This window comes from Brienomyrus brachyistius, chromosome 1, assembly GCF_023856365.1.
Source record: "Brienomyrus brachyistius isolate T26 chromosome 1, BBRACH_0.4, whole genome shotgun sequence".
Taxonomy (NCBI): domain Eukaryota; kingdom Metazoa; phylum Chordata; class Actinopteri; order Osteoglossiformes; family Mormyridae; genus Brienomyrus; species Brienomyrus brachyistius.
This window is the reverse complement of record NC_064533.1, coordinates 15,506,887-15,531,988: the sequence shown is the minus strand read 5'-3', so window position 1 is coordinate 15,531,988 and position 25,102 is coordinate 15,506,887. Positions and strand designations below refer to the sequence as shown.

Sequence of the window (25,102 nt, the reverse complement as noted above, 5' to 3'; positions counted from 1 at the left end):
CAACATCAATGACAGACACTGGACTCGGGTAAGACACGGACTGAAATACACAGGACTGATTGAAAATAAACGGAAACAGCTGGGTACAATCCGGGAAACACACGTGGGTAAGCAGGGGGCGTGGCACACAGGAGGAGCCGACGAGCAGGGCATGACAGCAGGGGTGCAGCACCAAATTTTGGGCCCCAGACAGAGTAATGCTCCCAGGCTCTTCTCCCCCAAGAAAATAAGGTTACAGAAAAATATATAATGTATTTACTATTTTATTTTTTATGATTAGGCTGGTTGGTATGCATGTAAGGCTTTAAACAGCTGTCAATCACTAAGGCAACTGTGCTTTGAATTATATATCATGTTGTATTAGGATTAGATTGTAATAGTCTCTGTCTGAATCAATGTAATTAAATGGGAATTCAAAAAAGGAAAACAAAAAAGTAAAGTAGCATGTAAAAAGCAAGTAAATCACCAAGATAAGGAGAAATTATGACAGTGAAATGTATAAAAAAAGGATTGTCCCAGCTTCAAACCTGCTTAACTTACATTCCACTACTAAACTGTAGTTTAGTAGGAACAACTGTCATGTACCTCAAATAAACGTCAGCAAAAGGCTTTGAACATGCTGTCTCTAAGGTCAGTACAGAGGTGAAATCTTGCCACGTTTTGCATGCATAACAGAAATCTAAAGGATTGTGAAAGAATTTCAAAGGATTGAAATATATTAAATAAGTGTCAGCAAAAAGTTTGCTGGGTTTTAGACATAGTCCCCCCAACGTGAAATTAGGTCTGATTTCATTTAGGTAACATGCATATGCATAACACAAATGGAAAGGATTGTGCCAGCTTCGGAACTGTTAGATGTGAGATGTGAACCGTCAGGAAAGGGCCGGAATAGACGTGAATCACCCCGAGATAAACGTACAATCCCGCCTCCCTGCTGGTCGCGCCCAATTTATACTGTTGGGCACAAGGAAGTAATCAGAGCCAAAAAGTAAAGGCGGGCTTTAGTGAGACATTCAAAAATGTCGCCATTCCGGACCATTGTCGGTTACATTCTGCCTCCAAAAGACAAACGCTTCGCGGAAAACGACGGCCATGAAGGTTTGGACACTGAGGAGGAGGAGGAGGAGGAGGAGGAGGAGGAAGGCGGCCAGCCAGAATTTTTAGACTTCACTGAGATGTCCGGAGGAGTCATGATAAAAGTGACCCAAATCGCGCGCACTCAAGGTAAGTTTTTGGTCTTATATTGGGGAGATGCGCTTGTAATAATCATTTTAGTTATTATAAACACATCATAACGATGTTATTTCAAGCACTACCTCTACTGAATTACTTGTTAGTAATACTGAGAAATGAATTGTAGCACGATCTATGTGTAACAGACACTTCACAGATACGTGTTACTGTCCAAACACAAATATCTCCCGACTAACGTATTGTTAATTTTTATTTGAAAAATGATGAATGAATTTGTATGGAATTAACATTTACGTGAACAGACTTTATTTGCACAGATTCCTAACAATTTGCGTTTGTATTTTGGCGACAACATTTTCTAGTGTATAACCGGTTTGTGAACGATAAAAAGGCGCATTCGTATATCATGTGGCACGCGTCAATTCAAGGGAAGGGTCTGACTGCTGCGCGTGCACGCTGCCACTTACCACTTGACGTCCCGTGTACAACGGGAAATAGTGGAATCGCTTCCTATTTGCGATGTCAAGTGATATCCTTAATAAGTATTGTTGGAGTTAGACTCCACCGAGTCCGTTGATGAGGAAAAGATGCATTCGTGAGGCAAAGGATGGTTGTAAGTCAGCTCTCTTTATTTGTTGTACAGATCGATCCGGGAGCCACCCTCAGATGCACAAAAGTACACACCAAGGGAAGCTCAGCTCCCTGTTGTCTGTGTCTAGCTTTTATACCCCGTTTAGGGCGTCTACTGTTCTTGTTGGTATCTTTCCAGTTGGCGTAACATACAACTATTGTTTTGACATTGCTGGCGTTAGTCCCCACACCCGTTCCCTTTTATCTTGTTATGTTGTAATTTAGCAGCGTCAGCGACCCCCTCCCTTGTTATGTCCCCGCAGGTGAAGCGTAAGCTTAATGTCACCACGACCCTGTCAATGTACCTTCTGCTTTCCGAAATTTACTTACACTACGAGGAGGGCTGGAGCCCCCCTTCTCTTCCTGCCTGTGTTCCAGTTTGTTCCCCTTTTTCAGTGTGACAAAGTTTAGCACGCAACCTAGCCCCCCTTCAGTATTACCTTTAACCAGGACTAAGGTGAAATCAGTTTTAGGTAGGATATTCAACAGATATTCAGATTCACACTCTCCAGACCTTGCGGCGGTGTTTTACTCACTCTAGCCGGCGTAAATCGGTCGAAAAACTTCCAGATCCACAGCCTCGCGGATGATCGCACACCGCTGATTTAAGAACCGTCAATTAATTACTGCCAGAATAATAAAATACTGAAGGCTTCAAATAACTTGCATGCCATGGGATCTGGTGACTTCAAATTGGGTGCAAATCGTAGAACTACCTGACACACACAGGGCACATCGACTTCTACTCATTTTTAATACTTTTTTGTATTTTATATATTTTAAAACGGAAAAATAGGTTTTTAATATATGGGAGCCTGTGACCCCAAAATGGGTGCAAATTACGCTATTAACTTTTGTGTATTTTATGTTATAATGTTTTAATTAATGTATTTATTACTAAAATACGGGTTTTCTTAAATAGCTTCTATGCTATAGGAGTGAATGATCCAAAACCTGGTGTAAATTGTAGTTCTACCTGAGATTCATAGGACACAGCAACCTCCGTCAGTTTTTAACCCTTTGTGTATTTTAGATGATTCAGTTATTTATTTATTTTTGCAAAAAATAGGGCTTCTTTTTAATAGCTTCTAGCCTGTGGGAGCCAGTGATTCAAAATCCGGTGTAAATTGTAGCTCTAACTGAGACTCACATGACACAGCAACTTTCATTAGTTTTTAAAATTCTTCATTTAATCCGTAATATGGTTTTCTTGGGGATTAAACATTTCTCATGACTGTACCAAAGTATGTTCCCTGGGACACGACTAATACTGAACAGCACGTACAAATGTAATATATTTCATCCCCACCTGTAAGTTGCAGCCTATTTAGCAGCATTTTAATTGTGTTCATATTTTAACATTAAGAATATCATTTTGCAATCAGGAAGCTATTTCACAGATACATTTCCTGTTGTGGTAGAGCATGCAAGTGGCAGAGTGCATGAACTGCAGTCAAGCCTTTTGGAATTCAATGACAAATTTTCAGACTTTGGTCACTGATTTGAAGCCTGAGCCCCCCCCCCCCCCCCAACATACACACACACACACACACACACAGAGCTGCTGACCTAGGTGTGGGATACCGCTAGCGGGCGCTAATGTGTCTTAAAGCCAGGTAATTACTTTATTTTGATGTATATTCTTGCAAACTAATCAACTTTATAATTAATCGGAGCACTGCTGACTTTGCTTGGCAGAAATCAACATATTGGATGGGTAGGCCTATGTATCACTACTAATACATAATTTCCTCATAGTAACCGAAAACCGATATCTCTAAATACAGGCAGTCCCCGGGTTACGAGCGTCTGACTTATGCACAATTGGTACTTACGATTGAACTGCCATAAAGCCCATTATATTGTAGTGGCAAGCAGGCCGAGGCAGTGCGGCGGGGGTGAATGAAGACGAGGAGAATTGGATTGATAGAAAGTTGCTCTTTACAGGAGTCCCCACAAGGATCACACAATAAAGAACAATAACAGAGAGAGAGAGCATGGCAGGCAAATGTGAGGAGGTTACACACTAGCCGGGAAGGCTCACACACAGTAGGTATACAGCACTAGAGCACATCAGGACTGCACATACGACACAGGTACGGGTACACACCATATAGGAGCACAACAGTTTGCACTAAACAATAAAGGTTACTTATAACAAGACATACACAGGGCTATATACTGGCGCCCAACAGGCATGTCAGGACATGCAAATGGCAGTAATGCTACACTAATGAAAATTTAAGGTAAATACAATGGTTTGCAATAACGAACATGCTACTTTGTGATGCTCGTAAAAACATTGTGTGGTTTCACCAGCTTGTCACCTTGCAGTACCATTTGTAGTTAATTTTATTATTACTATATTATTATTATTATTATTTTTGTTAATTTGTTACTCTATCATTATTTTTCTGAATTACCTACAAATTAAACCTATAGACAGGGAATGGGATCTTGTTTGTAAACTGGGGACTGACTGTATAATTGGGTGGCTGTGTCCTAGTACATCCTGACTGAAAAATAATGGAATTCGAAGAACAATGAAACCTTTTAGGCTAATCGCCCAGTCATTAAAGGAAAAAGCTAATCACAGACATCAAGGATGGAATATTCACGATTAGATCCATCAGTTTAATAAATATTGTAGCCACTGACCCTTTGCCCAGGGCTTTAGTGGCCTCAAGCTGCTATTTTCTCTTCTGTGTGAGACTGGACTAGGGATTGTAATTTACATTTTTGATCTAATTAAAGGGAATATTCAGATATTAAAGTCAGGTGTATTAGGTTATAGTTGAGGTAGTGTTGAGTGGTATACCTGTTTTAAATTCCCCATGCGGTTAGAATTTTTCCATATACCACCATACTGACTGGGGTCCATGGATTACCGGCTTGTGGAGCCCTCAAGACTGGAGACAGGGCTGGAGAGAGAACCTAGGAAGATGGAGGGTGGAGATTGATGAGGGAACCTGGGAAGATGGAGGGTGGAGATTGACGAGGGAACCTGGGAAGATGGAGGGTGGGGATTGACGAGGGAACCTGGGAAGATGGAGGGTGGGATTTGACGAGGGAACCTGGGAAGATGGAGGGTTAGGATTGACGAGGGAACCTGGGAAGACGGAGGGTTAGGATTGACGAGGGAACCTGGGAAGACGGAGGGTTAGGATTGACGAGGGAACCTGGGAAGACGGAGGGTTAGGATTGACGAGGGAACCTGGGAAGATGGAGGGCTGGGCAGGGAACCTGGGAAGACGGAGGGTGGGGATTGATGAGGGAACCTGGGAAGATGGAGGGTGGGGATTGACGAGGGAACCTGGGAAGATGGAGGGTGGGGATTGACGAGGGAACCTGGGAAGACGGAGGGTTAGGATTGACGAGGGAACCTGGGAAGACGGAGGGTTAGGATTGACGAGGGAACCTGGGAAGATGGAGGGCTGGGCAGGGAACCTGGGAAGACGGAGGGTGGGGATTGACGAGGGAACCTGGGAAGATGGAGGGTGGGGATTGACGAGGGAACCTGGGAAGATGGAGGGTGGGGATTGACAAGGGAACCTGGGAAGATGGAGGGCTGGGCAGGGAACCTGGGAAGACGGAGGGTGGGGATTGACGAGGGAACCTGGGAAGACGGAGGGTGGGGATTGACGAGGGAACCTGGGAAGATGGAGGGTGGGGATTGACGAGGGAACCTGGGAAGATGGAGGGTGGGGATTGACAAGGGAACCTGGGAAGACGGAGGTCCAGGATTGGGAAGGCCATTCCTCCGCATTTTTTCATGTTGGTCCTCTGTGAGATCCTCTACTCATGACGAAAAGAACTGCGTGTTTTGTGTTCACTGAAAGCCTGCTGTTCAACACACGGAGCAGTAGAAGGTCCACAAAACCAAGAGAGATGAACTGACTAGCCAGGGGATTTAGAGATCAGGGAACGGAGCAGAGCTCAAAGCAAGTTGTCAGCTTAGAAGATTCTGACTCCAAGGTAAAATACATGACTTCAAGAATTCCATCTGTTTTTAACAAACGGTAATGGCTTTCATTCATGGCTATGGTATTGGCTCTCTCGAGCAAGCCAATGAAAAAAAGAGGGAGCAAAAACTGTAACTGAAATTCAAGTTACTATATATTTTTTACAACATCTGTAAATTCTAACATTTGTGAACAAATCAAGGAACTACTGAAGGAACAATTCACGAATAACAAGTGAAATACTGATCTCATATTTGTTCATCATAAAAGATGTGTCACTAGTCATTAATCTCAAGTAGCAATTATAGTAAAATTATAGTAAAATTATATAATTTGTTTTTAATTTATACTTCAAGGTACAGTACAGTTGCCTCGTTTCCACCAATGTGGTGCCGGAGCTGGTGCCAGACTTTTCCCCAATCTGGAACTGGCTCCACACATTTCTCGCTCAAAAAACTGGCTTTTACCAGAAAAAATCAGCTCCAGCATGGCATCACGGAAAAGCTGGTCTCAGAATTTGGAACCGTAACATCAACAAAAGTGGGACAGACTAAGGCATCCAAAAATCTTCCACATACCCGGAAAATTCAATCCATAACTGGTATTGTTTTGTCTAATATTGCCAGTGCCAGCATATGGCACCAAGCGAGAACCAGCCCAGCACCAGCTGATGGTGGAAACGAGGTGCGTGTGTGTGTTAGGTGAATATGTAGATGTTATTATAACTATGACTATGGCAAGTGAACACAAATATGACAAATAGCTGTTTGCTTTATTTGTTTTTTTTTCATAGTGAGGTTCTACGATTTTGAAACTAACAAAGAGCACTGTGCAGAGGGAAAGTTCACACTCCTGGACCCCTGGTGGATGGTCACAGGCAAGGCAAGATCTGAGAAGAAAAAGTTGGTGCTGATGGACCCTCCATCCTTCCAGCTGCGGACTAATGTGGAGGAAGATATCATGAACTTGTTCTTCAAAGAGTGCGGCGTGCATCATTCTCACGTCATGGATTTCAGGCAGTGGCTGAAGGCAGAAAGTGTGCTGAATTTCGAAAACCTGCTACAGCTGCTTGACAAGTTTGGGATGGTGCCGGATGGTCAGCATAAAGAAGTGGCAGGGCAGATGAAGAAGCAGGTTACTCAGTCAGGTGAGTATCAGCTGCACAATACACTTGCGTTTATCAAGCCGAATTCACAACATTTTCCCAGGATGGGTTGCACTGTCCATTAACGCTTCAATGTAATGTTTTTGACATACTCAGCTGATTTAAACCTGTTCTGTATTTGTATATGTGGTAAACCTGCATTGAACATATAGAAAATTCTAAATAGTAAGTGTTGGGGTTTTGATTTGTAATCTATCATATTCACCCAATTTGTTATTGCCTGGAATTTTCCATCCTAGTCCTGAATCCCTCAAGTGTACAGTGTCTCTCTTAAAAATAACTTAATGTTCCCTTAATTTCTATTCAGCTCCTTAAACCATATTTATATTTTTAGATCTATAGTATAGGGTAGTATAGAACTATACAGTTAATCACTTTTAAATCGTGATCTTAATTCACACCCCTATCTCATTCTTACATGACAATGATTCTATGTTTGCATTATGAAGGAGATTGGTTGCATCAATCCAAGGTCTCATTTTTCTCAATAAGTTGTATCAGCAAGTGACTGTACTGCGTTAGACAAGGAGACAAACTGTACACAGAAAAATGTGTGCAACAAGGTGAAAGGAAAAAACGTCAAACAGGAAAAAAGAAAAAGGGTTAACATATGCTTATGTGGATTTTTCATTGGAGTAACATGACATGTTTACAGTACAGATATTTGCTTGAAGGTGTTATAATTAAGAGCAGACAAGGTTTGTTTAGTGTTTCCTGTAGCAGTAAATGAGTTGTCAAAAACATGGAGCGTGCTCTTTTGGTTCATGGGACAGTCCCATTTCAGATATGTACTGAAATGTAGGGACCATATTTTTTATTCTGTCTTCATGACAATACTAATACTAATAATAATAATAGCTATAATAATAAGAGAAATATATTGCACAAGAATTGTGAGTTAAAACTAGTTTTGTAATACTCCAGACCGGTCTTCGTCTCATCATGTGTTGATTTTTGCACCCATTAATCTCAGGCTCTTGACTTTGGATAGGTATAACGCACATACATGGATCGCATATCTTTGCAATCGAGAGAACTTACTGGATCCGGTCATTCGAGGTGTAATGTCGTGCGCTAAAATATTCCAGAGTAATCCTGTGCGCAATGAGGCATACGTTTTAAACATTTTCCACAAAAAAGCACCCTTAATCATCCATAAAACATTGATATCACTCACATTAGAGGGAAATCACAGCGCATATTCGCTTCCGAAATGATCCATGTACTACTCTTCTGGAAAAGATTTTTATATTTTAGAATTTCTTTATTCTTAGGCTATAAATGAAAATAAAAACACTCAAATAGGCAGCAGTTCTACTAGAAATAACAACAATCCGCAACATTCTATTTATTAGGTAGGCAGTTGTTTTTTTTTTTTTTTTTTTGCAATATTTACAAAAGTTTGTATATGTATGCTTAATGTCGAGCTCCATTAAAACTGTTGAAATAGAATGTGCCCGTTATGTAATTGGAACACCTACATCTAAACACAATGATGTGCTACAGCGTTGATTTGTTGTTTGAGGTTAAAATGCCAACTAAAAATTTCCTTCTCAAATTTCACTTTACCAATTATAGCAAACATAGGCGAAAAAAAGAATAGCGATGACTATCCAGCATTAGTCTCCAAAACCATCTGCTATGTCTGTGCTTATGCAGTAGATAATAAACTTAACAATGGTTTTCAATTTCTTTCAGATGTTATAAAGTAACAAAAAATATTAGAACATGCATTGCTGTCTATCAGATAACTTCAACAAGTTACCAAATGGATGCAAAATCAAAGATATTCATTTCCGCCTGACATTAGGCAGGTATTCCTTCACAATACTAAGTCATAGAAAGGTCCCCATTGAAACCACTGCATTTCCACATCATCGAGACTCTAAGCTCAACAATTATAAAATTATATTTGTAGTGTCTGCATTTTTATATAATAGATGAGACTAAAAATTGAGTAATTTCAATTGCCGCAAGTTGCTTTTCCTCATAAGAAGGATGAAATCAAGACTATTATAACATATCCGAGTAGTCCAGCATATGTGGCATACAATGTAATAAGCCTAAAATCAGAGGGATGGAAAAATGCTCAAAAATGGATGGGTTTCAAAGGGTTAACTGTACTGTGATTGGACGTAAAACAGCCTGCTTCAACTTCAAATGCAACTAATATGTTACATTTGTACAGAAGCATTTATATTGAAATTTTAAGAAAAAATCTGGTTCAAACTATACTGTGACCCAAATTTTAGGCCATACTGCCTAGCGGCAAAATGATGCCTATGCTCCACATTTGTATAGTGTGTCGTGTTATATAGACTATAGATAAACATTAATCTATTTCTGATCTTGACTTGGTCTAGCCCTGCCTTGGTCTTGGTCTTGTCTTGGTCTTGTTTCGATCTCAATACACTCTGCATGGTCCTGGTGAAGACTTGGTCTCGGTTTAAGTGGTTTTGACTACATCACTAGTTAAAACTGTGATCTAATTTTTGAGTGAAAAAAACTTATTCATATTTTACCCAGAATCGTGCAGCCTTAAATACCAGCTGCAGCAAGACAATTAATTGGATCAAGAACCAACTTGCAGCGAAGTGTTTTTGGATCATAATATGGAATTAGAGATTGATGTCTGGATTACAAAATGTCTTTTTGTTTAATGTTTGAATTGTCTTTTGCTCAGAGGGGTGTTTTGACTCCTTAACTGTTGCCTGTTGTTCATCAGTTGCAGGGAGGCGTGTGTTTGCCGCAGCAGCGTATCCTCATGTGATGAAGCACCTGCCCACCCTGTTTCCAAAGCACTTTCTGGAGCTCCTCCAGAAAGGCAAGGAGCCATCTATCAAGGAGGAAGATGACAACAGCTTGCTGGGCAGGCTGGAGAACATTATTAGGAAAGAAGCGTGGAAGCTGGGTTTCAGCGATGTGAGTATGGGCCAGGACTAGGGCTGTGCATTATGGACAAAAATCATAGTCTTGATATTTTTAGGCTAAACAGCAATGCGCTAAATGTTCAGTTGAAAGCCAAAGCCAGATGTGAGATGCCACAATCTCTTATTAAGAGTATGATCCATGCAAAGTTACAGTTAATGTTTGCAAATATACAACTATTCAGTATTGACAAGTTTAGACTGGTGCCATGATTACTTGATTACTAGACTTTAAAAAAAAGAAAAACTGAAATAAAAATGTACTCTCTCAATTGTTTGCCAATATGGTGAAAGGAAGAAGGCGTATAGTGGCCGATGGTCTGAATAATAAACACAAGTTTCGTTTATGTGGAAGCACTTCACATTAAAAGTGAATGTATGACTTGAATTGAAATGGTGGTTCACGGTGACCAGAGTTCCTGGGCCAGAGGTGACAGTCAGTTTACATATTTAAAAGCAAACCTTTCCGGCCCATGCATCCCTTGAAGACTTTGCCTGTTTCTGGGTCATGATTATAATCATCGGTTATGTTGCCTGTGGCTGTTTTTCGAAATTCCAGGTCTCTGAATGGTTCCCACAAAGAGACATTATTTTGCTTGGAATTTTGCAAACAAGGCAATTAAATTCTTTATCTCATGTTTTACCACCAATCTTCACTCATAAACTAATATCCGGAACTTAGTGTATCATCAGTCTGACGTCTGCCTAGTTCTGGACTTTGGAAAGATTTCAAAGAAAGTGTTAAGTAAACGATTTCATATGTAGTTTTTTTTTCTTAAGCTTCATGCAGAACTTGAATCACTAATGCCGTGTAAGGCCCTACCATTTAACTGTGTAAACTGAATAAGCTACAAACTTTGCAGAGCTACTCAACTGAGCAGAGTCGTCTCTCTTTGAAACAATTAGCTAAGTTCTGTATGGATCTGTGGTCTGTCTAGAAAAACCATGATTATTGGTCTTCACAGCTTTAAAATGTATTTTTTTTAATCATCGGTATTAAGTTCGGGCTTTGCTGATGTGACTGATTGCCCCTCTGTGTAGATCCTGCACAAGGAGCTTGGTCTGATGCGATGTGAGGCCACTGTGAAGGCTTTCCAAGCTTGTGGGCTGTTCCATGAGATCTCCACCCTGCAGAAGAATGCCTTACTGGTTTATTCAAAACTGAAGCAAGTTTGCTACAGGACCGGCAGCACCTATGTGGATCTGAAGGACCTCAAAGAAGACAGGCCAGAGGATGAGCACAGGGAGGCAGTCTTTTTTCTCAGGGACCAGGGTGTAGTTGTGAAAACCATGAAGACACGTGTGGCTCTGAGGAAGCTATACACCTATGAGACAGGCATCGCCAACTGCTTGGAGCAGCTACTGTCTAGGTCTCCATATGTCATTGATCTGGATGCCAAAGAAGTCCTTCAAAAGAGTATCAGTACAAATAGTGGTATACAGATGGATCCTGACGCAGAGCAGGTTCAAGCTGCCAAGATGATCTGTGCCAACCCCATATCCATCATCAGTGGGAAGGGAGGCTCTGGAAAAACCACAGTTGTCTGCCAGGTTTTGAAGGCAGCCATGGAGCAGGGCAGGTGTGCCAAGGAGGAAGTGAAGAATGTCCCTTGGGATTTTGAAACCAGTGATAAGGCGGAGGTCCTTCTTACCGCACCTACTGGACGGGCAGCTGCCTTGTTGACCAAGAAGATGGAGTTTAAAGCATACACATTACATCAGGTAAGGTGTGTTTTTGCACCTGTTTTAACATCTCCATGCTTCTCGATCCATTTTCTCCTCTTACCGCAGCACAAAGCCATCTGCTGCTGAGATCAGTTTTAGAACCATGGCCAAGACCCCCATGGTTGAAAATTATTTTTGGTTAGATGGACTGTTTATACACATGTTGACTCACTGAAGGTTGTTCCCAGGTGTTGTGGAGTTTTATGAATGAGGAGAAGGATGGTAGTGGGGCCCCAAAGAAGTGGAAGTTTTCCTCCGTGCGAGTGTTTGTGGTGGATGAGGGTAGCCTCATGTGTGTGCAGATCTTCCACTCTGTCCTCAAAATGCTGACAGACTATGGCCAGCTCCAGAAGATCATCATTCTGGGTGAGTTACCAGTCGTGACTGGACATACACTGCTTCCCAGCTGTGGGGTTGAGCTATTATTATGAGCTGTTGTGTAGAAGTTATTTCTACTCTGCTTTGATTACTTTGGTTCCTATTTGACAAGAAGAATATCATGGGAACCCAGCCCAAAGGCATATTCCTCCCACTCTATTCTATATTTTTTAAAAATTTTGTCTACAAATGTTGTCTTTGTAGGAGACTTGAGACAATTGCCCAGCATCAGACCAGGGAACGTGCTATCTGACCTGTTCAACGGCGTGCTCCGTGTCCATTGGGCCACAGAGATGAAAACAAACCATCGGGCCGAGTCAGAGTTGATAGTCAAGAATGCCGAACTGTGAGTCTCTTTCTAACACAGGGGTCTCAAACTCAAATTGGCTGGGGGCCATTGCTGTGACTGATATTTCATAGGAGGGCCATTTTACCATTCAAGCACATAATTTCTGGAAATTTACTTTAATTGCTGAGTTGTTAACTTTCTTTTACATTACATTACTAACATATTTCTGTTATACTTAACAAAAATATAAACAACAGTGTCTGTGTATTATGTTATATATTTTTTACTTTTTAATTAACAGTTACCTACTTTATTTTAACTTAAGTTACTTATCAAAACTATTCTGAGCAAACAACCTTACACTGAACAAATGCAATACATTTGCAAACTATGCTATTTCTTGCCAGACACCTGGCAGCGCTTTCGCTCTCACAACTGCGGCACATTGGCCCTGATGGTGTTCACAGTTGAAACCCTTAGTACAGCTTCAAGATGAGCATCACTAAGCCTGGACCTGAACTTGCATTTGTTAAAGTTCATAGCTGAGAAAAGCTTCTCACACAGATATGTGCTTCCAAAAAGGCACATTAACCGACTGAACACTTTGGACAGCTCTGGGAAGCGTGGAGGTAATTCTCTCAAAAACTGTGCAGTCTTGTCTGCATTTCCCTGTGCCTCTCTGAATTTAGTTTTTAGCTCACTGTTGCACTGCAAGTCAATAAGTTCCATTTGCAACAAATTTGGGACACTCTCCACATCAACTGGGAAGGGGTCTGCAAACAGCTGGAAAGTGTCACGGTGTGCCTTGAAGTCTGCAAAACGCTTATCAAATTCCTGAAGTAGGTTTTCAACAGCAGATGCATATTCATCACCACTGAATGCTATGATCTCCTCCACAAGAGATCTGCATGTTGTGAAATGACTGAGGTTTTTTGCAGAAAGCCGAGTTTTCCACAATCTTAATTTTGTGGAGAAGGCTTTCACACTTTCATACGCTGCTGTGATAAGCTGACCAGGGACCTGGAGCTTCAGGTTAAGGATGTTCAGTTCCTGTGTAATGTCCACTAGGAATGCAAGGTCCATGACCCATTTAGGATCATCAAATTCAGGAACATCCATTCTGCCATCTTCCATGAATCTCTTCACCTCTGTTCTTAGCTCAAAAAAAAAGACATTTCCCCTGCTGAGCCAGCGCACCTCAGTGAAGTAAAGTACATCGCCATATGTTGCCTCAATTTCTCCTAAAAAGGCACGAAACTGGCGGTGCTGTAAACTCCTTGACCTGAAGTAATTGATGCATTTTAGGACAACAGACATGACATGTTCATATTTCAAGCATTTGCTGCACAGTGCCTATTGGTGTATAATGCAGTGCAGAACAACCGCTGGATCTGCATGTTCCTCTTCTAACTTTCTTTGCACCAGCGCCACCAGTCCATTTTTTTTACCTGTCATAGATGGGGCGCCATCAGTAGTAATGCCTACTAGTCTGTTCCAAGGTAAACCAGCGCGTTCAATCGCGTCGCCCAACTGCTGAAATATATCTTTGGCTGTTGTCCGGCCGTGCATTGGACACAAACTCAGCAATTCTTCTGTCACCTCAAACTTTTCATTAATACCCCTGACGAAAATAGCTAGCTGAGCATTGTCAGTTTTGTCTGTGCTTTCGTCAAGCGCCACAGAGTATGCAGTGAAAACCCCCGCTTTCCCGCGTAGCTGATCATAAATGTCACTCGATAATTCAGTAATCCGGTCTGCCACTGTATTTGCCGATAAAGAGAGATTGTTGAACATGTTCTTTTCTGGACATAAAATATCAGCGACCTTCAACATACAGTCCTTCATAAACTGCCCTTCAGTGAATGGCTTTCCTGCTTTAGCGATCATCTCACTCACCACATAACTCGCTTCAACTGCAGCATCAGCATCCTTTTTGGCTTTGCAGAAAAGAGTTTGCTGGGACGTTAGCTCTCTCTGCAACTGGGGGGCTCGTTTTTTTCTTTCGTCTTCCTGGTACTTCTCATACTGGTCTCCATGTTTAGTAGAGTAATGACGCTTGAGATTGTATTCCTTTAGAACAGCAACTTTGCATATTAGACAGGTGGCATTTCCATTAAACTCCACAAAAAAATACTGCAGTGTCCATCTTTCCTGAAACTGTCTGTGTTCATCATCCACTTTCCTTTTCGGTTTGGAATAAGACATTTTCGTTCACAGCCAAACAAAAATAAACTCCTAAAGCCCTGAAACTAGCTCTCTTCTTAGCATGTCTGCTGGCACACGTAGGTATTTTACGCTATCACCGTATTCATTTTTTTAACCTTGTTTTTGTTTGTGTTGTTTTTGTATATTGAATAAGTAGTTTAAATTGCTATAAAATAACTACAAAAATGCTAATTAATATTAATATTAAATATTGTTAATTCATATTTTGCGGGCCGGATTGCGTTATATTTTTAACGTCAGTTGCGGGCCGGAGGGAGGGGGAGGGAGGGCCATAAATGGCCCGCGGGCCGGCAGTTTGAGACCCCTGCTCTAACACATTCACATGTAGACATGTCTTATGCAGCTCTACTGAAATCGGTGGACACATATGAGCAGGACAACTAAGCTGAATCCCAATGATGCACAATGTAACTACTATACTGAGATTTTGATTGTGCATTTTGCATGTATTGGGTATTTAATCTGCTGCAGGATAAACTGTTAGCTCATAGTCGATGCTGCACTTCAGGCTACACAATGTTACAAAATGGAAACCGTTTGCTTGGAAAGACTTCATTCTTGCTTATAGCAGCACAGTGAGGTGTGTGACAGCTCCTGCAAAATGTTGACAATGAAGCGTTTACGTCTCCAGCAAAACCCGAAGCAAGAATTGCCTGCCTACTTCTGATTTCCAGGATTTCTTATTGTACAAAAGCACAGGTGGAGCTGTATGCTTCCCTGCCATTACCACCAGCACCGATACCAAACTGAAATACAGCCGCAGTTAAAGGATGTGTTTTGGCTTGGGAGAAGGCTTCCTTCCTTAGCTGGATTCCTTTCTCTACTCAGAATCTCTAAGAGGTGTTGTGACCTGGAATGGGATGCCACCGTGGACTTGACCTCCCCTTTCACCAACCCCTCTCTCCCCCCGCCACCCCCCAACAGCCATTTCATTGCTGTTCTTCTTCCACAAGACAACAGTAAGCATCCTTTCCAGCAGCAGTAGCAGCCTGGCAGTACTACTCCCAAGCTTGTGTGAGCGTGAATACTTATACTTAATTAACTGGCATAACTAATGTGCTCCAGCGTTTACTTGTCAGAATGTGAACTCAGAGTTTATCGTCCCCCGTTGTAGTGGAATAGCTTATTATGGGAGATTGCACTTAACAATTATTGGTGCACAGAGACCTAAGACCGAAACAGTATATTTAATGGTATGTTTATGAAGTATTTTCCTCAAGACTTGTTGCCTTATTGAACCTATAAACTGTCCAAGTTCCTTGAGGAGAATCAAACCATGTAGCTTTTGCCGCCATTTAGCTGGGGAGTACAGAGAGCAGTGGAAGAGAATGGTCCTGAGAAATTGGGACGAAGTTTGATGTCACATGACTTTACCTTGTGTCCGTGTGTGGTAAAAGGACCCTTACAGCTTTTCCTATCCACTATTTTATGTAGCCTATTTCGCACACCTAAAAAAGGCGGTCACCGCGCTGCTGGAAGCTGGCCCAGGGTTGAAGACTGACAGGTCCTCACAGTTCATTGCATTCTCAAGGTAGGACTACTTGCCAAAAATTAATCATCATGGAGAGAGTTCTGCAACTATTGCACATAGCTGAGATGTAATAATTTTACTTGATTTTTTATTTTTGTCATGCAATCTAAATTGATTATTCTCCATTGCAGGAAGGAGTGTGCATATATCAATGAGCTGTGCTGGGATTATAAACACCGTACCGGGTCAGCCTGCATGATGTACGATATTAATATCGACATTATATGTTATGTGTATGCAATTGTCTCCATGCAAGGACTCAACTAGCTAGGTTGAGGCCATCAATAAGTTTCGCCTTTTTTACTCTGTCATAGGAAACCACACCTATTAAGCTTTGTAATGCCAATGACTGTCTCCATATTTAAGATCATGTAGTGTGTGTGTGTGTGTGTGTGTGTGTGTGTGTGTGTGTGTATATATATATATATATATATATATATATATATATATATATATAAAAACACACACACAGTACTGTGCAAAAGTCTTAGGCACTCAAAAGAAATGTTTAAAGCTATTTATCTGGGTAGTAAAAGGGCACATTTTCAAATCATCAAAAAAAAAAAAAATTTATATAAGAACATGAAAATTACGAGTAACACAATAAAAACTAGCAAAAATGGTTTTGAAAAAAATCCACCTTTTGGTGAAGCAGCTTCATGTCACACTGAAAAATTGAGAAAAATCCAACCTTAAGATTAATTTATTCCAAGAAAAGAAAAATCCTTCATCAAGAAATAATTATCTTTAACAAAAAACACATATGCCATGATTACTGGCACCCCTGGAAATTATAGTGAACCCAATGTAACTGAAGCATGTTTCCCCTGTAAACTGTACATCTTTGAGTTGAGTGGAGTGAATAGGAACCTTCAAGCCATAATCCATGACTTCCTAGTTAAGAGGGATACAAACATGAGGTGACACAGAGCACAAATTCCCTTAGATATCCATCAACATGGGAAAGATAAGAACATACAAACTAAATGAGAGAGAAGTGTGTTGACCTTCATAAGTCAGGGGATGGGTATTAAAAAATAGCTACTCGCCTTAAAATGCCCATTTCTACTGTTAGGGCAATAATAAAAAAAAAGTGGACAACAACTGGAACTGTTACAAACCTCCATAGTAGAGGACCCACGTTTATTTTTCCCCCACGTACAGTGAGGATGATCTATCGTAAGAGGCAAAAAAAAAATCCTCAAGGATGACTTGGTGAATTACAAGACCAAGTAAAATCTTGAGGTTACCACTGAGGTTAATCTTGAGGTTATCTGAAAAAGCTATCAGATTTCATGCTAACAGATTATTTGGAAGGTATGCCAGAAAAGCTTTTTTGTCAGTTAACCACAAACGTAAGCACCTGGGGTCTCATTTATAACCATTGCGTACGCACAAAATGGAACCTAAAAGATGTGTACGCCACTTTCTACGCAAACGTTGCGATCCATAGAAACAAACTTGATACCAGAATGTGCGCATATGTACGCCAACCCTGACTCATGCATGCAGAAATTTTGGAGAAAAAAATACGACCGCGAAAGAAGAGGGTGAGCAAAAACGTGAGTGGCATCAGTACATAAATAATTCCTTGTGCTAGTGAGTCATACACCGTACATTTAATTTCACTTATTCAGTCACATATTTATAATAGTGAATAAATATACAAGTAAAATATATAATCCGACTCAAATCTTAACTTAATCTGCATTTTTAATCTATGCGCCGCAGCTGTTGAAATGTAAATGGTGGTGGTCGTAATTATCATGATCATTTGGACACGGTGTGAAACAATCAGTGTGATTGCTGAAAACACATAAATACCGCTAGTTCACGTTAGTGTACAACATAACATAATGGAAGCACTGGCATTGTTAGAAGATGATGAATTTTTCAGGTTTATGTTGGAGGCTTAAATATGTATGAAGTGATTTGCATTCACCATATATGGTTGAACGGGGTTGTAGAGGGCGGAATATGGGGTAAATCCACGTGCGTACAATCCCAGGTGGAGTGCGATTTATAAAGCGTATATATTTTGCAGGTGTGCATGCGCATGTTTTTATAAATCTGACTTTTTTTTGCGTACGTCATTTTCGCCTTTTGAGTGCACGTACCCTTTTAATATGAGTTCTACGCAAAGTTTTATAAATGAGACCCCTGGAGTTTGCGAAACACTTTCACTGGAACCAAATTCAATGGCCTGATGAAACAAAAATGGAGCTTTTTGGCAATAAACACAAGGTGGGTTTGATGTAAAAAGAAGGATGGCTATAACAATAAACCTTATTCCAAATGCAAAATATAGTGGAGGTTCTGTGATGTGGGGCTGTTTTTCCTCCAATGGCCCTGGAAAGCTCGTTAGGGTACATGGCATTATGGACTCCATGAAATACCAGGATATTTAATATAAAAATTTCGCTGCCTTTGCCGGGAAACAAAAACTGCCGTCACTGGATCTTCCAGCTGGACAGTGATCCTAAGCGCATGTCCAAATCAACATAAAAATGGTTAGCTGACCGCAGAATTAAGCTTCTGCCATGGCCACCTCAGTCCCCTGACCTGAACCCTACTGAAAACCTGTGGGTGGAGCTGAAGGGAAGAGTACACAAGAGAGAGCCTAGGACCCTGGATGATCTGGAGAGATTCTGGACTGGACTCTGATGTCTTGCTTGTTATTCTTATATAAAATGTTATAGGAGACTCAGTGCTGTTAAACTGGCAAAGGGAGGCTGTACAAAGTATTAAAAGCTGGGCTGCCAATAATCATGACACATGTCCATCCATCCATTTTCCAAACTGCTTATCATCTGGGTCGCTTAAAGCCTATCCTGGAAAATGGGAAACAACCTAGGATGGGGGGCCAGCCCATCACAGGGCACACTTATAATTCAGTAACTCCAATTAACTTTGTCTTTGGACAGTGGGGGGAAACTGAAGTACCTGGAGAAAAGCCCACAACAACATGGGGAGAACATGCAAACTCCACAAGCATGTAACCCAGGCAGAGACTCAAACCTGGGTCCCAGAGGTGTGAGGCAACAGTACTAACCACTGCTCCACCATGCCGCCCCCTGTGGCACATGTGCTTAAAGATAAACAAATCCTTCATTAAGAAATAATCTTTCAATAAATTTATTTTAAAAGAAGGTTGGATTTTTCTCAATTTTTCAGTGTAACGTGAAGATGCTTTTTTCTAACCCTTTTCACAAATCTTTACAAGGGGTGCCAATAATTGTGGAGGGCACTGTATATTTGCCGCTTCGGTTAAGCTATGGTTTTTTTTAGGTAAATTATGACCATAAACATGGCCAGTGTCGCTTCATTGTGTGTTAAACGTTACTCACAGAAAATATGGATCAAGTCCACATCTTCCAGTACTCTTTAACTATATTTAGATTTCCAGAGTTTCTTAGCTGTGTCTTATTGCAGGTCTATTGGGGACAATTGGTTTCTTTCGTGTTGCAGAAGCCACAAGAAGAAACCAGTGTTTAGGCAAGGTGACAAAGTGTGCTGTACGAGGAACGGCTCCGTTACAGACCTCGAGTTGGGGAAAGACTGGGACCAGCTCAGCTGCAGAGGATCCGATACCGAGGATGACACTGAAGGTTACGATGAAAAGAAGAATATCAAGAAGCGACTCTGCAATGGACAGATCTTCTTCATCAAGGACGTGGGGCTGCTTGTCACTTTCTTCTTGTAGTGAATCATGTGCTGAAGGATTCAGTTAACTACAGCAGCCTATGGTAGTTATAAACTCATTCTGCTCGTGTGAGGTGAGCTGTTCCCCAATCTTCTCGCACTCCTACTGCAGGATGTGACGGTCGTGGAGGCTGCAGCACGGGGCAAGAGACGGTACCTAACTCTGGACGACAACGATGGCTGTATCTTTACTGTGCTTTTTAAGGAGCTGCAGAAAGAGTGCAAGATCCAGCACGCCTGGGCCAGGACCATCCACACCTTCCAGGTCTGTATCCTACACTACACTAAAACCATCTGCACTTTCTATAAACATCTATAAACACCAAGCTGGACCATCAGCCAGAATGGTGCTAAGCTGCTAACATGTTTTATTTACTTGATTAAAAGGATTAAGGAAGGCAAACATAGTCTATTTTTTTTCTGTAATAATACATCTGATCTGGCACAATAATGTCCCATCCACTTAAGTAGCTAATGGTTTTGCGTGATATTTTATTAATGATTTTTAAGTAGACCTAGTGCTTACAGGATCAAAATTTATTCAGTCCGCCTGATGGGGAAAGTTGATTTAATGGAGAAATGCAAATAAATATGACCATTAAAAATTAATTCCCGAATAACATTAAACAGACAATTAACTCCAAATTCACAAAGTAACCTCTTGAGAAAATAAACCGTGAATGAAATGTAAGTTTTATATACAAAACCAACAGTGAGCACTGCAAGTTGTACTGTGAGATTGATGTATTATATGCTGGAAATCACTGATAAATGTAAATAAAATCCAGACAACAGAGAACGAAGTGCCTTTGTACAGTAATGTGTCCCCTGCAATGAGACCCCTGAAGATATTAGGGAAATTCTTTCATCATAACAATAATTGCAAATTTTAAGCATTCATCATCAGCCAACTCCAAGGGATTTTACTGCATACGAAACCACATGCAACATTTCCCTTATCTCAAAGCTTTGTCATTGACTGTTCAGGTTAAGGTGGCGAACACTTTCCATTAATGCTTCAAAATTAAGTTGTTTAGAAAGAAAAGTACATAAGGCACTTATGTGCCAAGCAAATAGCTGTAGTGCTTTGGTGGTTTACCTGATGTTGGGGACTTAAACTGAAGGTGTTATAGAACCAGGTATTTAGAGCAAGGGCTTAGAATCAGAAGAAGGCTGGCCTTCTGCTTCATGGTGGTGACCATTCTGAATGCACTGCTTTGAGACATGTTGAGCGCATAGGAGATTCGGTGATTTGCACGCTAACAGCATAAATAAAGACTTCTCTTACTGATTAAGCATTACCAGCTAATGCCACTGAATTGCCCCAATCCATGTTCTCATCTCCTAGGGGTCAGAAGCTGAGACCGTCGTGTACGTCCTGGGATCAGGGTGGTATCAGGACTGGAGACACATGTACACGGCCGTGACACGAGGGCGAAAGCGCGTCTATGTGCTGATGCGCAAGGACAGCCTGAAAAATGCCATCAAAAGAAGGGTCACCAACCGTAAAACTCAGCTGGAAGGTCTGGTGAAGCAAGTGATTGCCAAAATGGTGCCCACTAAGGCAGGACCAGCTGCAGCAGCTGGCAGCAATCATCCGGGTGACGACTACGATGGCAACAAGACCGCAGCCAAAAGGCCCAAGGTTAGTGTGCGACGGTGATGATACCAGCTGGCCTGTAAGAACTGGCGCTCCCTCACCAGTAACCGATATATAACCCCTTTCTGGTTTGCTTATGCAAATGCTGTAAACATCCCCCCTCCCCCCACACACAGATGGAGGCCCAAGAGTCTCCCTCTCCCATGGGGCCTGTTCCATAATCTACTCCTGAAGGACGTCTCCACTGCCTCCACCAGTCATGCGTCACTGCGGCCTCTACAGCTTCGCTCCTCCCACCACACACTGCACGCGACAGCGACCAGCCGTCCAGCCTTGACACAGATCAGCTTTTATGCACCGTTTATTCTCATTAACCATATCATTAACCAAGTAGGTAATAATCAAACCACCCCAGTGCTGCGTTTTGATCTGAATCAAAGACCTTCACTGGACAAATCGATGCACTTTTTAATCACAGTGAACATTTTAAAACGATAACAATCCCACAGTGTGAGCCAATGTATCCAGCTCGTGCAGCAGCTTTCAGTCAGCTATAGAGGAAAACTCGATCACTTCTGCCTCAGCAGCAGCCACTCCGCTATTGTTTATTGTCTTTCTCCATACAAAGGTTTACAACTGTGGAATTCTCAAAGTCATACATAGACGATAAATATCATGCTACCAAAGTATTAAATTTGTACAAAAATACTTTACAGTTTATAATACTCGCTCAATAAAAATAAAAATACAGTATTTCAGGGATTTTAATGTGAACGTTTACTTGCAGTGTGTGTGTGTGTGTGTGTGGTGCGAGATTTCATTGGCAGTGCTAATTTCTAGGTGAATACATGGATTTTAAAATATCTGAGAATTAACTCAAAGGCCTGGATGTCTGTGGGAAAAGCAGGTAAGTGAGATTAATCTGAAAATGAAGAGTTGTAAGGATCTGGAAATACACAAAGGTGTGTTTCCAGCAGACAAACAGGGGATGCTGAGCATGGCTGATGGGATACAAAATGAAAATAGTAAATGGATGATGTAAAGGCCTGTTTTTAGAGAGTAATCATGCCTAAATTATGTCACATCCCCTGTGTACTATTGACTAAGAGAGGAGGCCTTAAAACTCTAGTGAACAGAGGCCACGCTAGACGTTTATAAATGACACATGGCAAACAGTGAAGGTCCTCTCAACTGGGAGGTACGCTTCGGTGAACAGGACTGCAACGTGTATCGCGCAACTGCTGCGTGTGTGAAATTGAGTAGACAGAATGTGAGCACTGACCACAACGGTAACATCACAGCCACTAATTCACAGACACAGGTAGTGGATTTCTGTTATAAGCAGCCTTTAAAAGTTTCTGTATATTGTCACTGCCACACTAAGTGAAAGAAATATGAAGTTATTCTGGACCGACGCAGTGGCGAGTCACCAAACTGGGAGCTCTGGAGAAACACAAGTGCTCTTATACATCTAGTGATAACTTTTTTTTTTTTGGGGGGGTGGGGGGGGGGGGGGGGGGGGGCTCATCAAGAAAACAAGTAAACATACAAAACATTCCTCTTTTGCCAGGTTCACACAAATAAATTCATATTCACTTAGGTATAAAAAGCACATTTTCACTTTTTTTTTTTTAAATCATGCTCTTTTTTTTTTTAACTTGAAGAGTGGATTCATTTAAATGAAGTTTTTTTTCCCCCCCTTGCTATTTTATTAATTGGGTTAATTGGGGTCACCACAAATTACAAACAGTTTTCAGACAGCTAACATGTATACAGATTAAAAGGGTTTCTCTAGCCTCCAGGGGAGCAACGCAGCCATCTTTGTACAAAGGGGGGGACACCGGTGTGACTTCGGGTGCCCATTGGCCAGAACATGCCATCCCTGGTCACTGCTGATGCCTTTTAGCGTTTTATATGTGCTTCCAGCTCATCGCAGGCATTTAGCCCCCTGGATAGCAGTGAAGGTTGGATGAGTTTGCATATGATACCCAGGGCGTTCTCAACACTGGCATCTTTTTTTTTTTCTTTTTTTTTTTGGTGTGAACAGCAAGCAGCAGTTTGCCGTCTCCAGCTGTCCTTAGGTAAAGGATAATCTACTCAACTTACAGGACGGGGAAATAAGCCGTACGAGGCGAGTTACACGTCTACCGTGAGGCATATGGATGATCACCGGAGGTGCAGTATCTGCCCCTGAAATGCCCTTATTGCACGCATGCAAAGCTAAGGTGAGGAAGTTCTGGTTTTGAGGAAAGGGGGAGGGGGGGTCAGGCAAACACATATCTAACCGTCTCACTTGGTAGTCATACAGCAACTCGCACAAGCTCTCCAGATTGCTCTGTCGCATAAATGTTCTTTCTGTATTACTATGCATCTATTCATAAAAATAGATCTATGTTCAAATTTAGGATAAGGTGCTTTATTACCGCTGCCTAATATTTTCCTATATCAGAATTTTGTGAAGAGAGCCACATCCACGAATCCCCCAAGGCTTTGCCAGACAGACGCAGACAGCAGTGTCTGGAGAGCTCACATGATTAGATTTATTTGGTACTTGGAAATCCAAGGTATTGTTCCATCCCTGATTAGTTCACCTATTCAAACGGGAAATAGTGTTAAGTGGCCTCATGCATTCTGCTGAAACCCAGAAATGAAAACACTGGGCTAGTCTGGTTTTTTTGAAGAACACTGACTAATGCAGATGTTCCAGTTTCCCCCATGTAGTCCTTCTTGGAGAACGATTCAGACACTGAAACCACTTGAGGAAATGTATTTACAGTTTTTTTTTTTTTTTTGGGGGGGGGGGGGGTGGTTACAGTATAAAAATAAATATTGGCGACAGACTACTACTATGTGCTGCATGAGGCAGTCTGTGTTTTTTGTTCATTTGAGCCAGACAAGAATGGACACCTTGCTGGGGAGCAGGATTTTCAACGGCCTTGGCATAATCCAAACTTGTCCAGTCCCCGGAAGTTGCCCCTAATGGTCTTACATGGTTTTTGAAGCATCACTCTCCAGCTGTGTCTAGAAATGAAGGATGGCACAGTTTTGCGCCCCCCACCCCCCACCACGTTTTTCACCTCAACTAATAAGTAGTCATCCAAGGCTGTCATTTTGGGACTGAAACACACATCAACTTCAGGCAACTACTAGTGAAGCAGTAGCTTCAGCAGAATTGTCACTGTGACACGGTCTCATATCTGGAGGGGAGGAATTCAGTGTGCTTTGATGGAACGGCCCTACTTCCCAGAGGAACATTGGTCGTGTGGTTTTTAGCACCATGGAGAACAATCCAAACAGTCCGTCAGCTCCATCCTCCACTGCTATAAGGTCTTGGTTGGGTCTCTGGCCTCCACTCTTGTGAGCCTGGGGCTTTGCTGCTGGGACCCGTTTCCCGGCTCACACCAGGTCACCGGTGCCTCTGCAGGCATCTGGGCTGGGTTTCCAGAGGACTGGGAAGCCAGTGGATTCCTGCTGATCACCAGGTCCAGCTTGTTCCCCGACTCGGCAATCAGAGGAACCACCAGACAGCAATCAAAATCTCTGGTGCGGACATGGTTAATCTGGAATGGGAGGCGTGGGTGGGGGTGGAAGGAGAGAGTAAGCCGTTATGTCAGTATCTGACATGCGTTTTATACATTTTCCCAGTGCGGAGTCCCTATTCCTTCACTGCTCCACTGAGATAGGAGTGAGGAACGTGTCTCCCTGTGGAAACGCTGCCCATCATTTTTATCCGCTGCTAACTTAGCAGACACGTTACCCTACGCGAAGCACTC

General features: G+C 41.8%; 2 protein-coding genes across 6 annotated transcripts in view; one reads left to right on the top strand and one right to left on the bottom strand.

Annotated features, from left to right (window-relative positions):
• The first annotated feature begins 825 nt into the window (after positions 1 to 825).
• helb (helicase (DNA) B) lies at positions 826 to 22,082 on the top strand. 5 transcript variants are annotated; one of them, XM_049026782.1, is made up of 14 exons: positions 1,117 to 1,224; positions 5,664 to 5,799; positions 6,580 to 6,933; positions 9,677 to 9,873; positions 10,920 to 11,600; positions 11,792 to 11,969; positions 12,186 to 12,327; positions 15,325 to 15,455; positions 15,931 to 16,027; positions 16,159 to 16,227; positions 19,496 to 19,700; positions 19,842 to 19,994; positions 21,078 to 21,374; positions 21,506 to 22,082. In XM_049026782.1, exons 3-14 carry the CDS (start codon positions 6,654 to 6,656, stop codon positions 21,548 to 21,550), a joined length of 2,475 nt encoding a protein of 824 aa, XP_048882739.1. In that variant the 5' UTR covers positions 1,117 to 1,224; positions 5,664 to 5,799; positions 6,580 to 6,653; the 3' UTR covers positions 21,551 to 22,082. The 5 variants fall into 5 exon arrangements, with proteins under 5 accessions (XP_048882716.1, XP_048882739.1, XP_048882722.1 ...); XM_049026773.1 differs by lacking the exon at positions 1,117 to 1,224 and adding an exon at positions 1,677 to 1,807; XM_049026759.1 differs by lacking the exon at positions 5,664 to 5,799 and having other exon boundaries at positions 826 to 1,224.
• The window catches only part of grip1 (glutamate receptor interacting protein 1), an 83,917-nt gene continuing 80,724 nt past the window's right edge, over positions 21,910 to 25,102 (bottom strand). The window contains 1 exon segment of the mRNA XM_049026828.1: positions 21,910 to 24,889. Within this exon segment, the coding sequence (XP_048882785.1) occupies positions 24,650 to 24,889 (240 nt within the window). The 3' untranslated portion in view covers positions 21,910 to 24,649.

Excerpts from the sequence above, each read along its gene's own strand:
- helb (XM_049026759.1), top strand. The coding sequence starts at position 1,020 with ATGTCGCCATTCCGGACCATTGTCGGTTACATTCTGCCTCCAAAAGAC. Across the intron at positions 6,934-9,676 it reads GAAGCAGGTTACTCAGTCAG|TTGCAGGGAGGCGTGTGTTT; the intron begins GTGAGTATCAGC and ends GTTGTTCATCAG. Across the intron at positions 15,456-15,930 it reads TCTTCTTCCACAAGACAACA|CCTATTTCGCACACCTAAAA; the intron begins GTAAGCATCCTT and ends TATTTTATGTAG.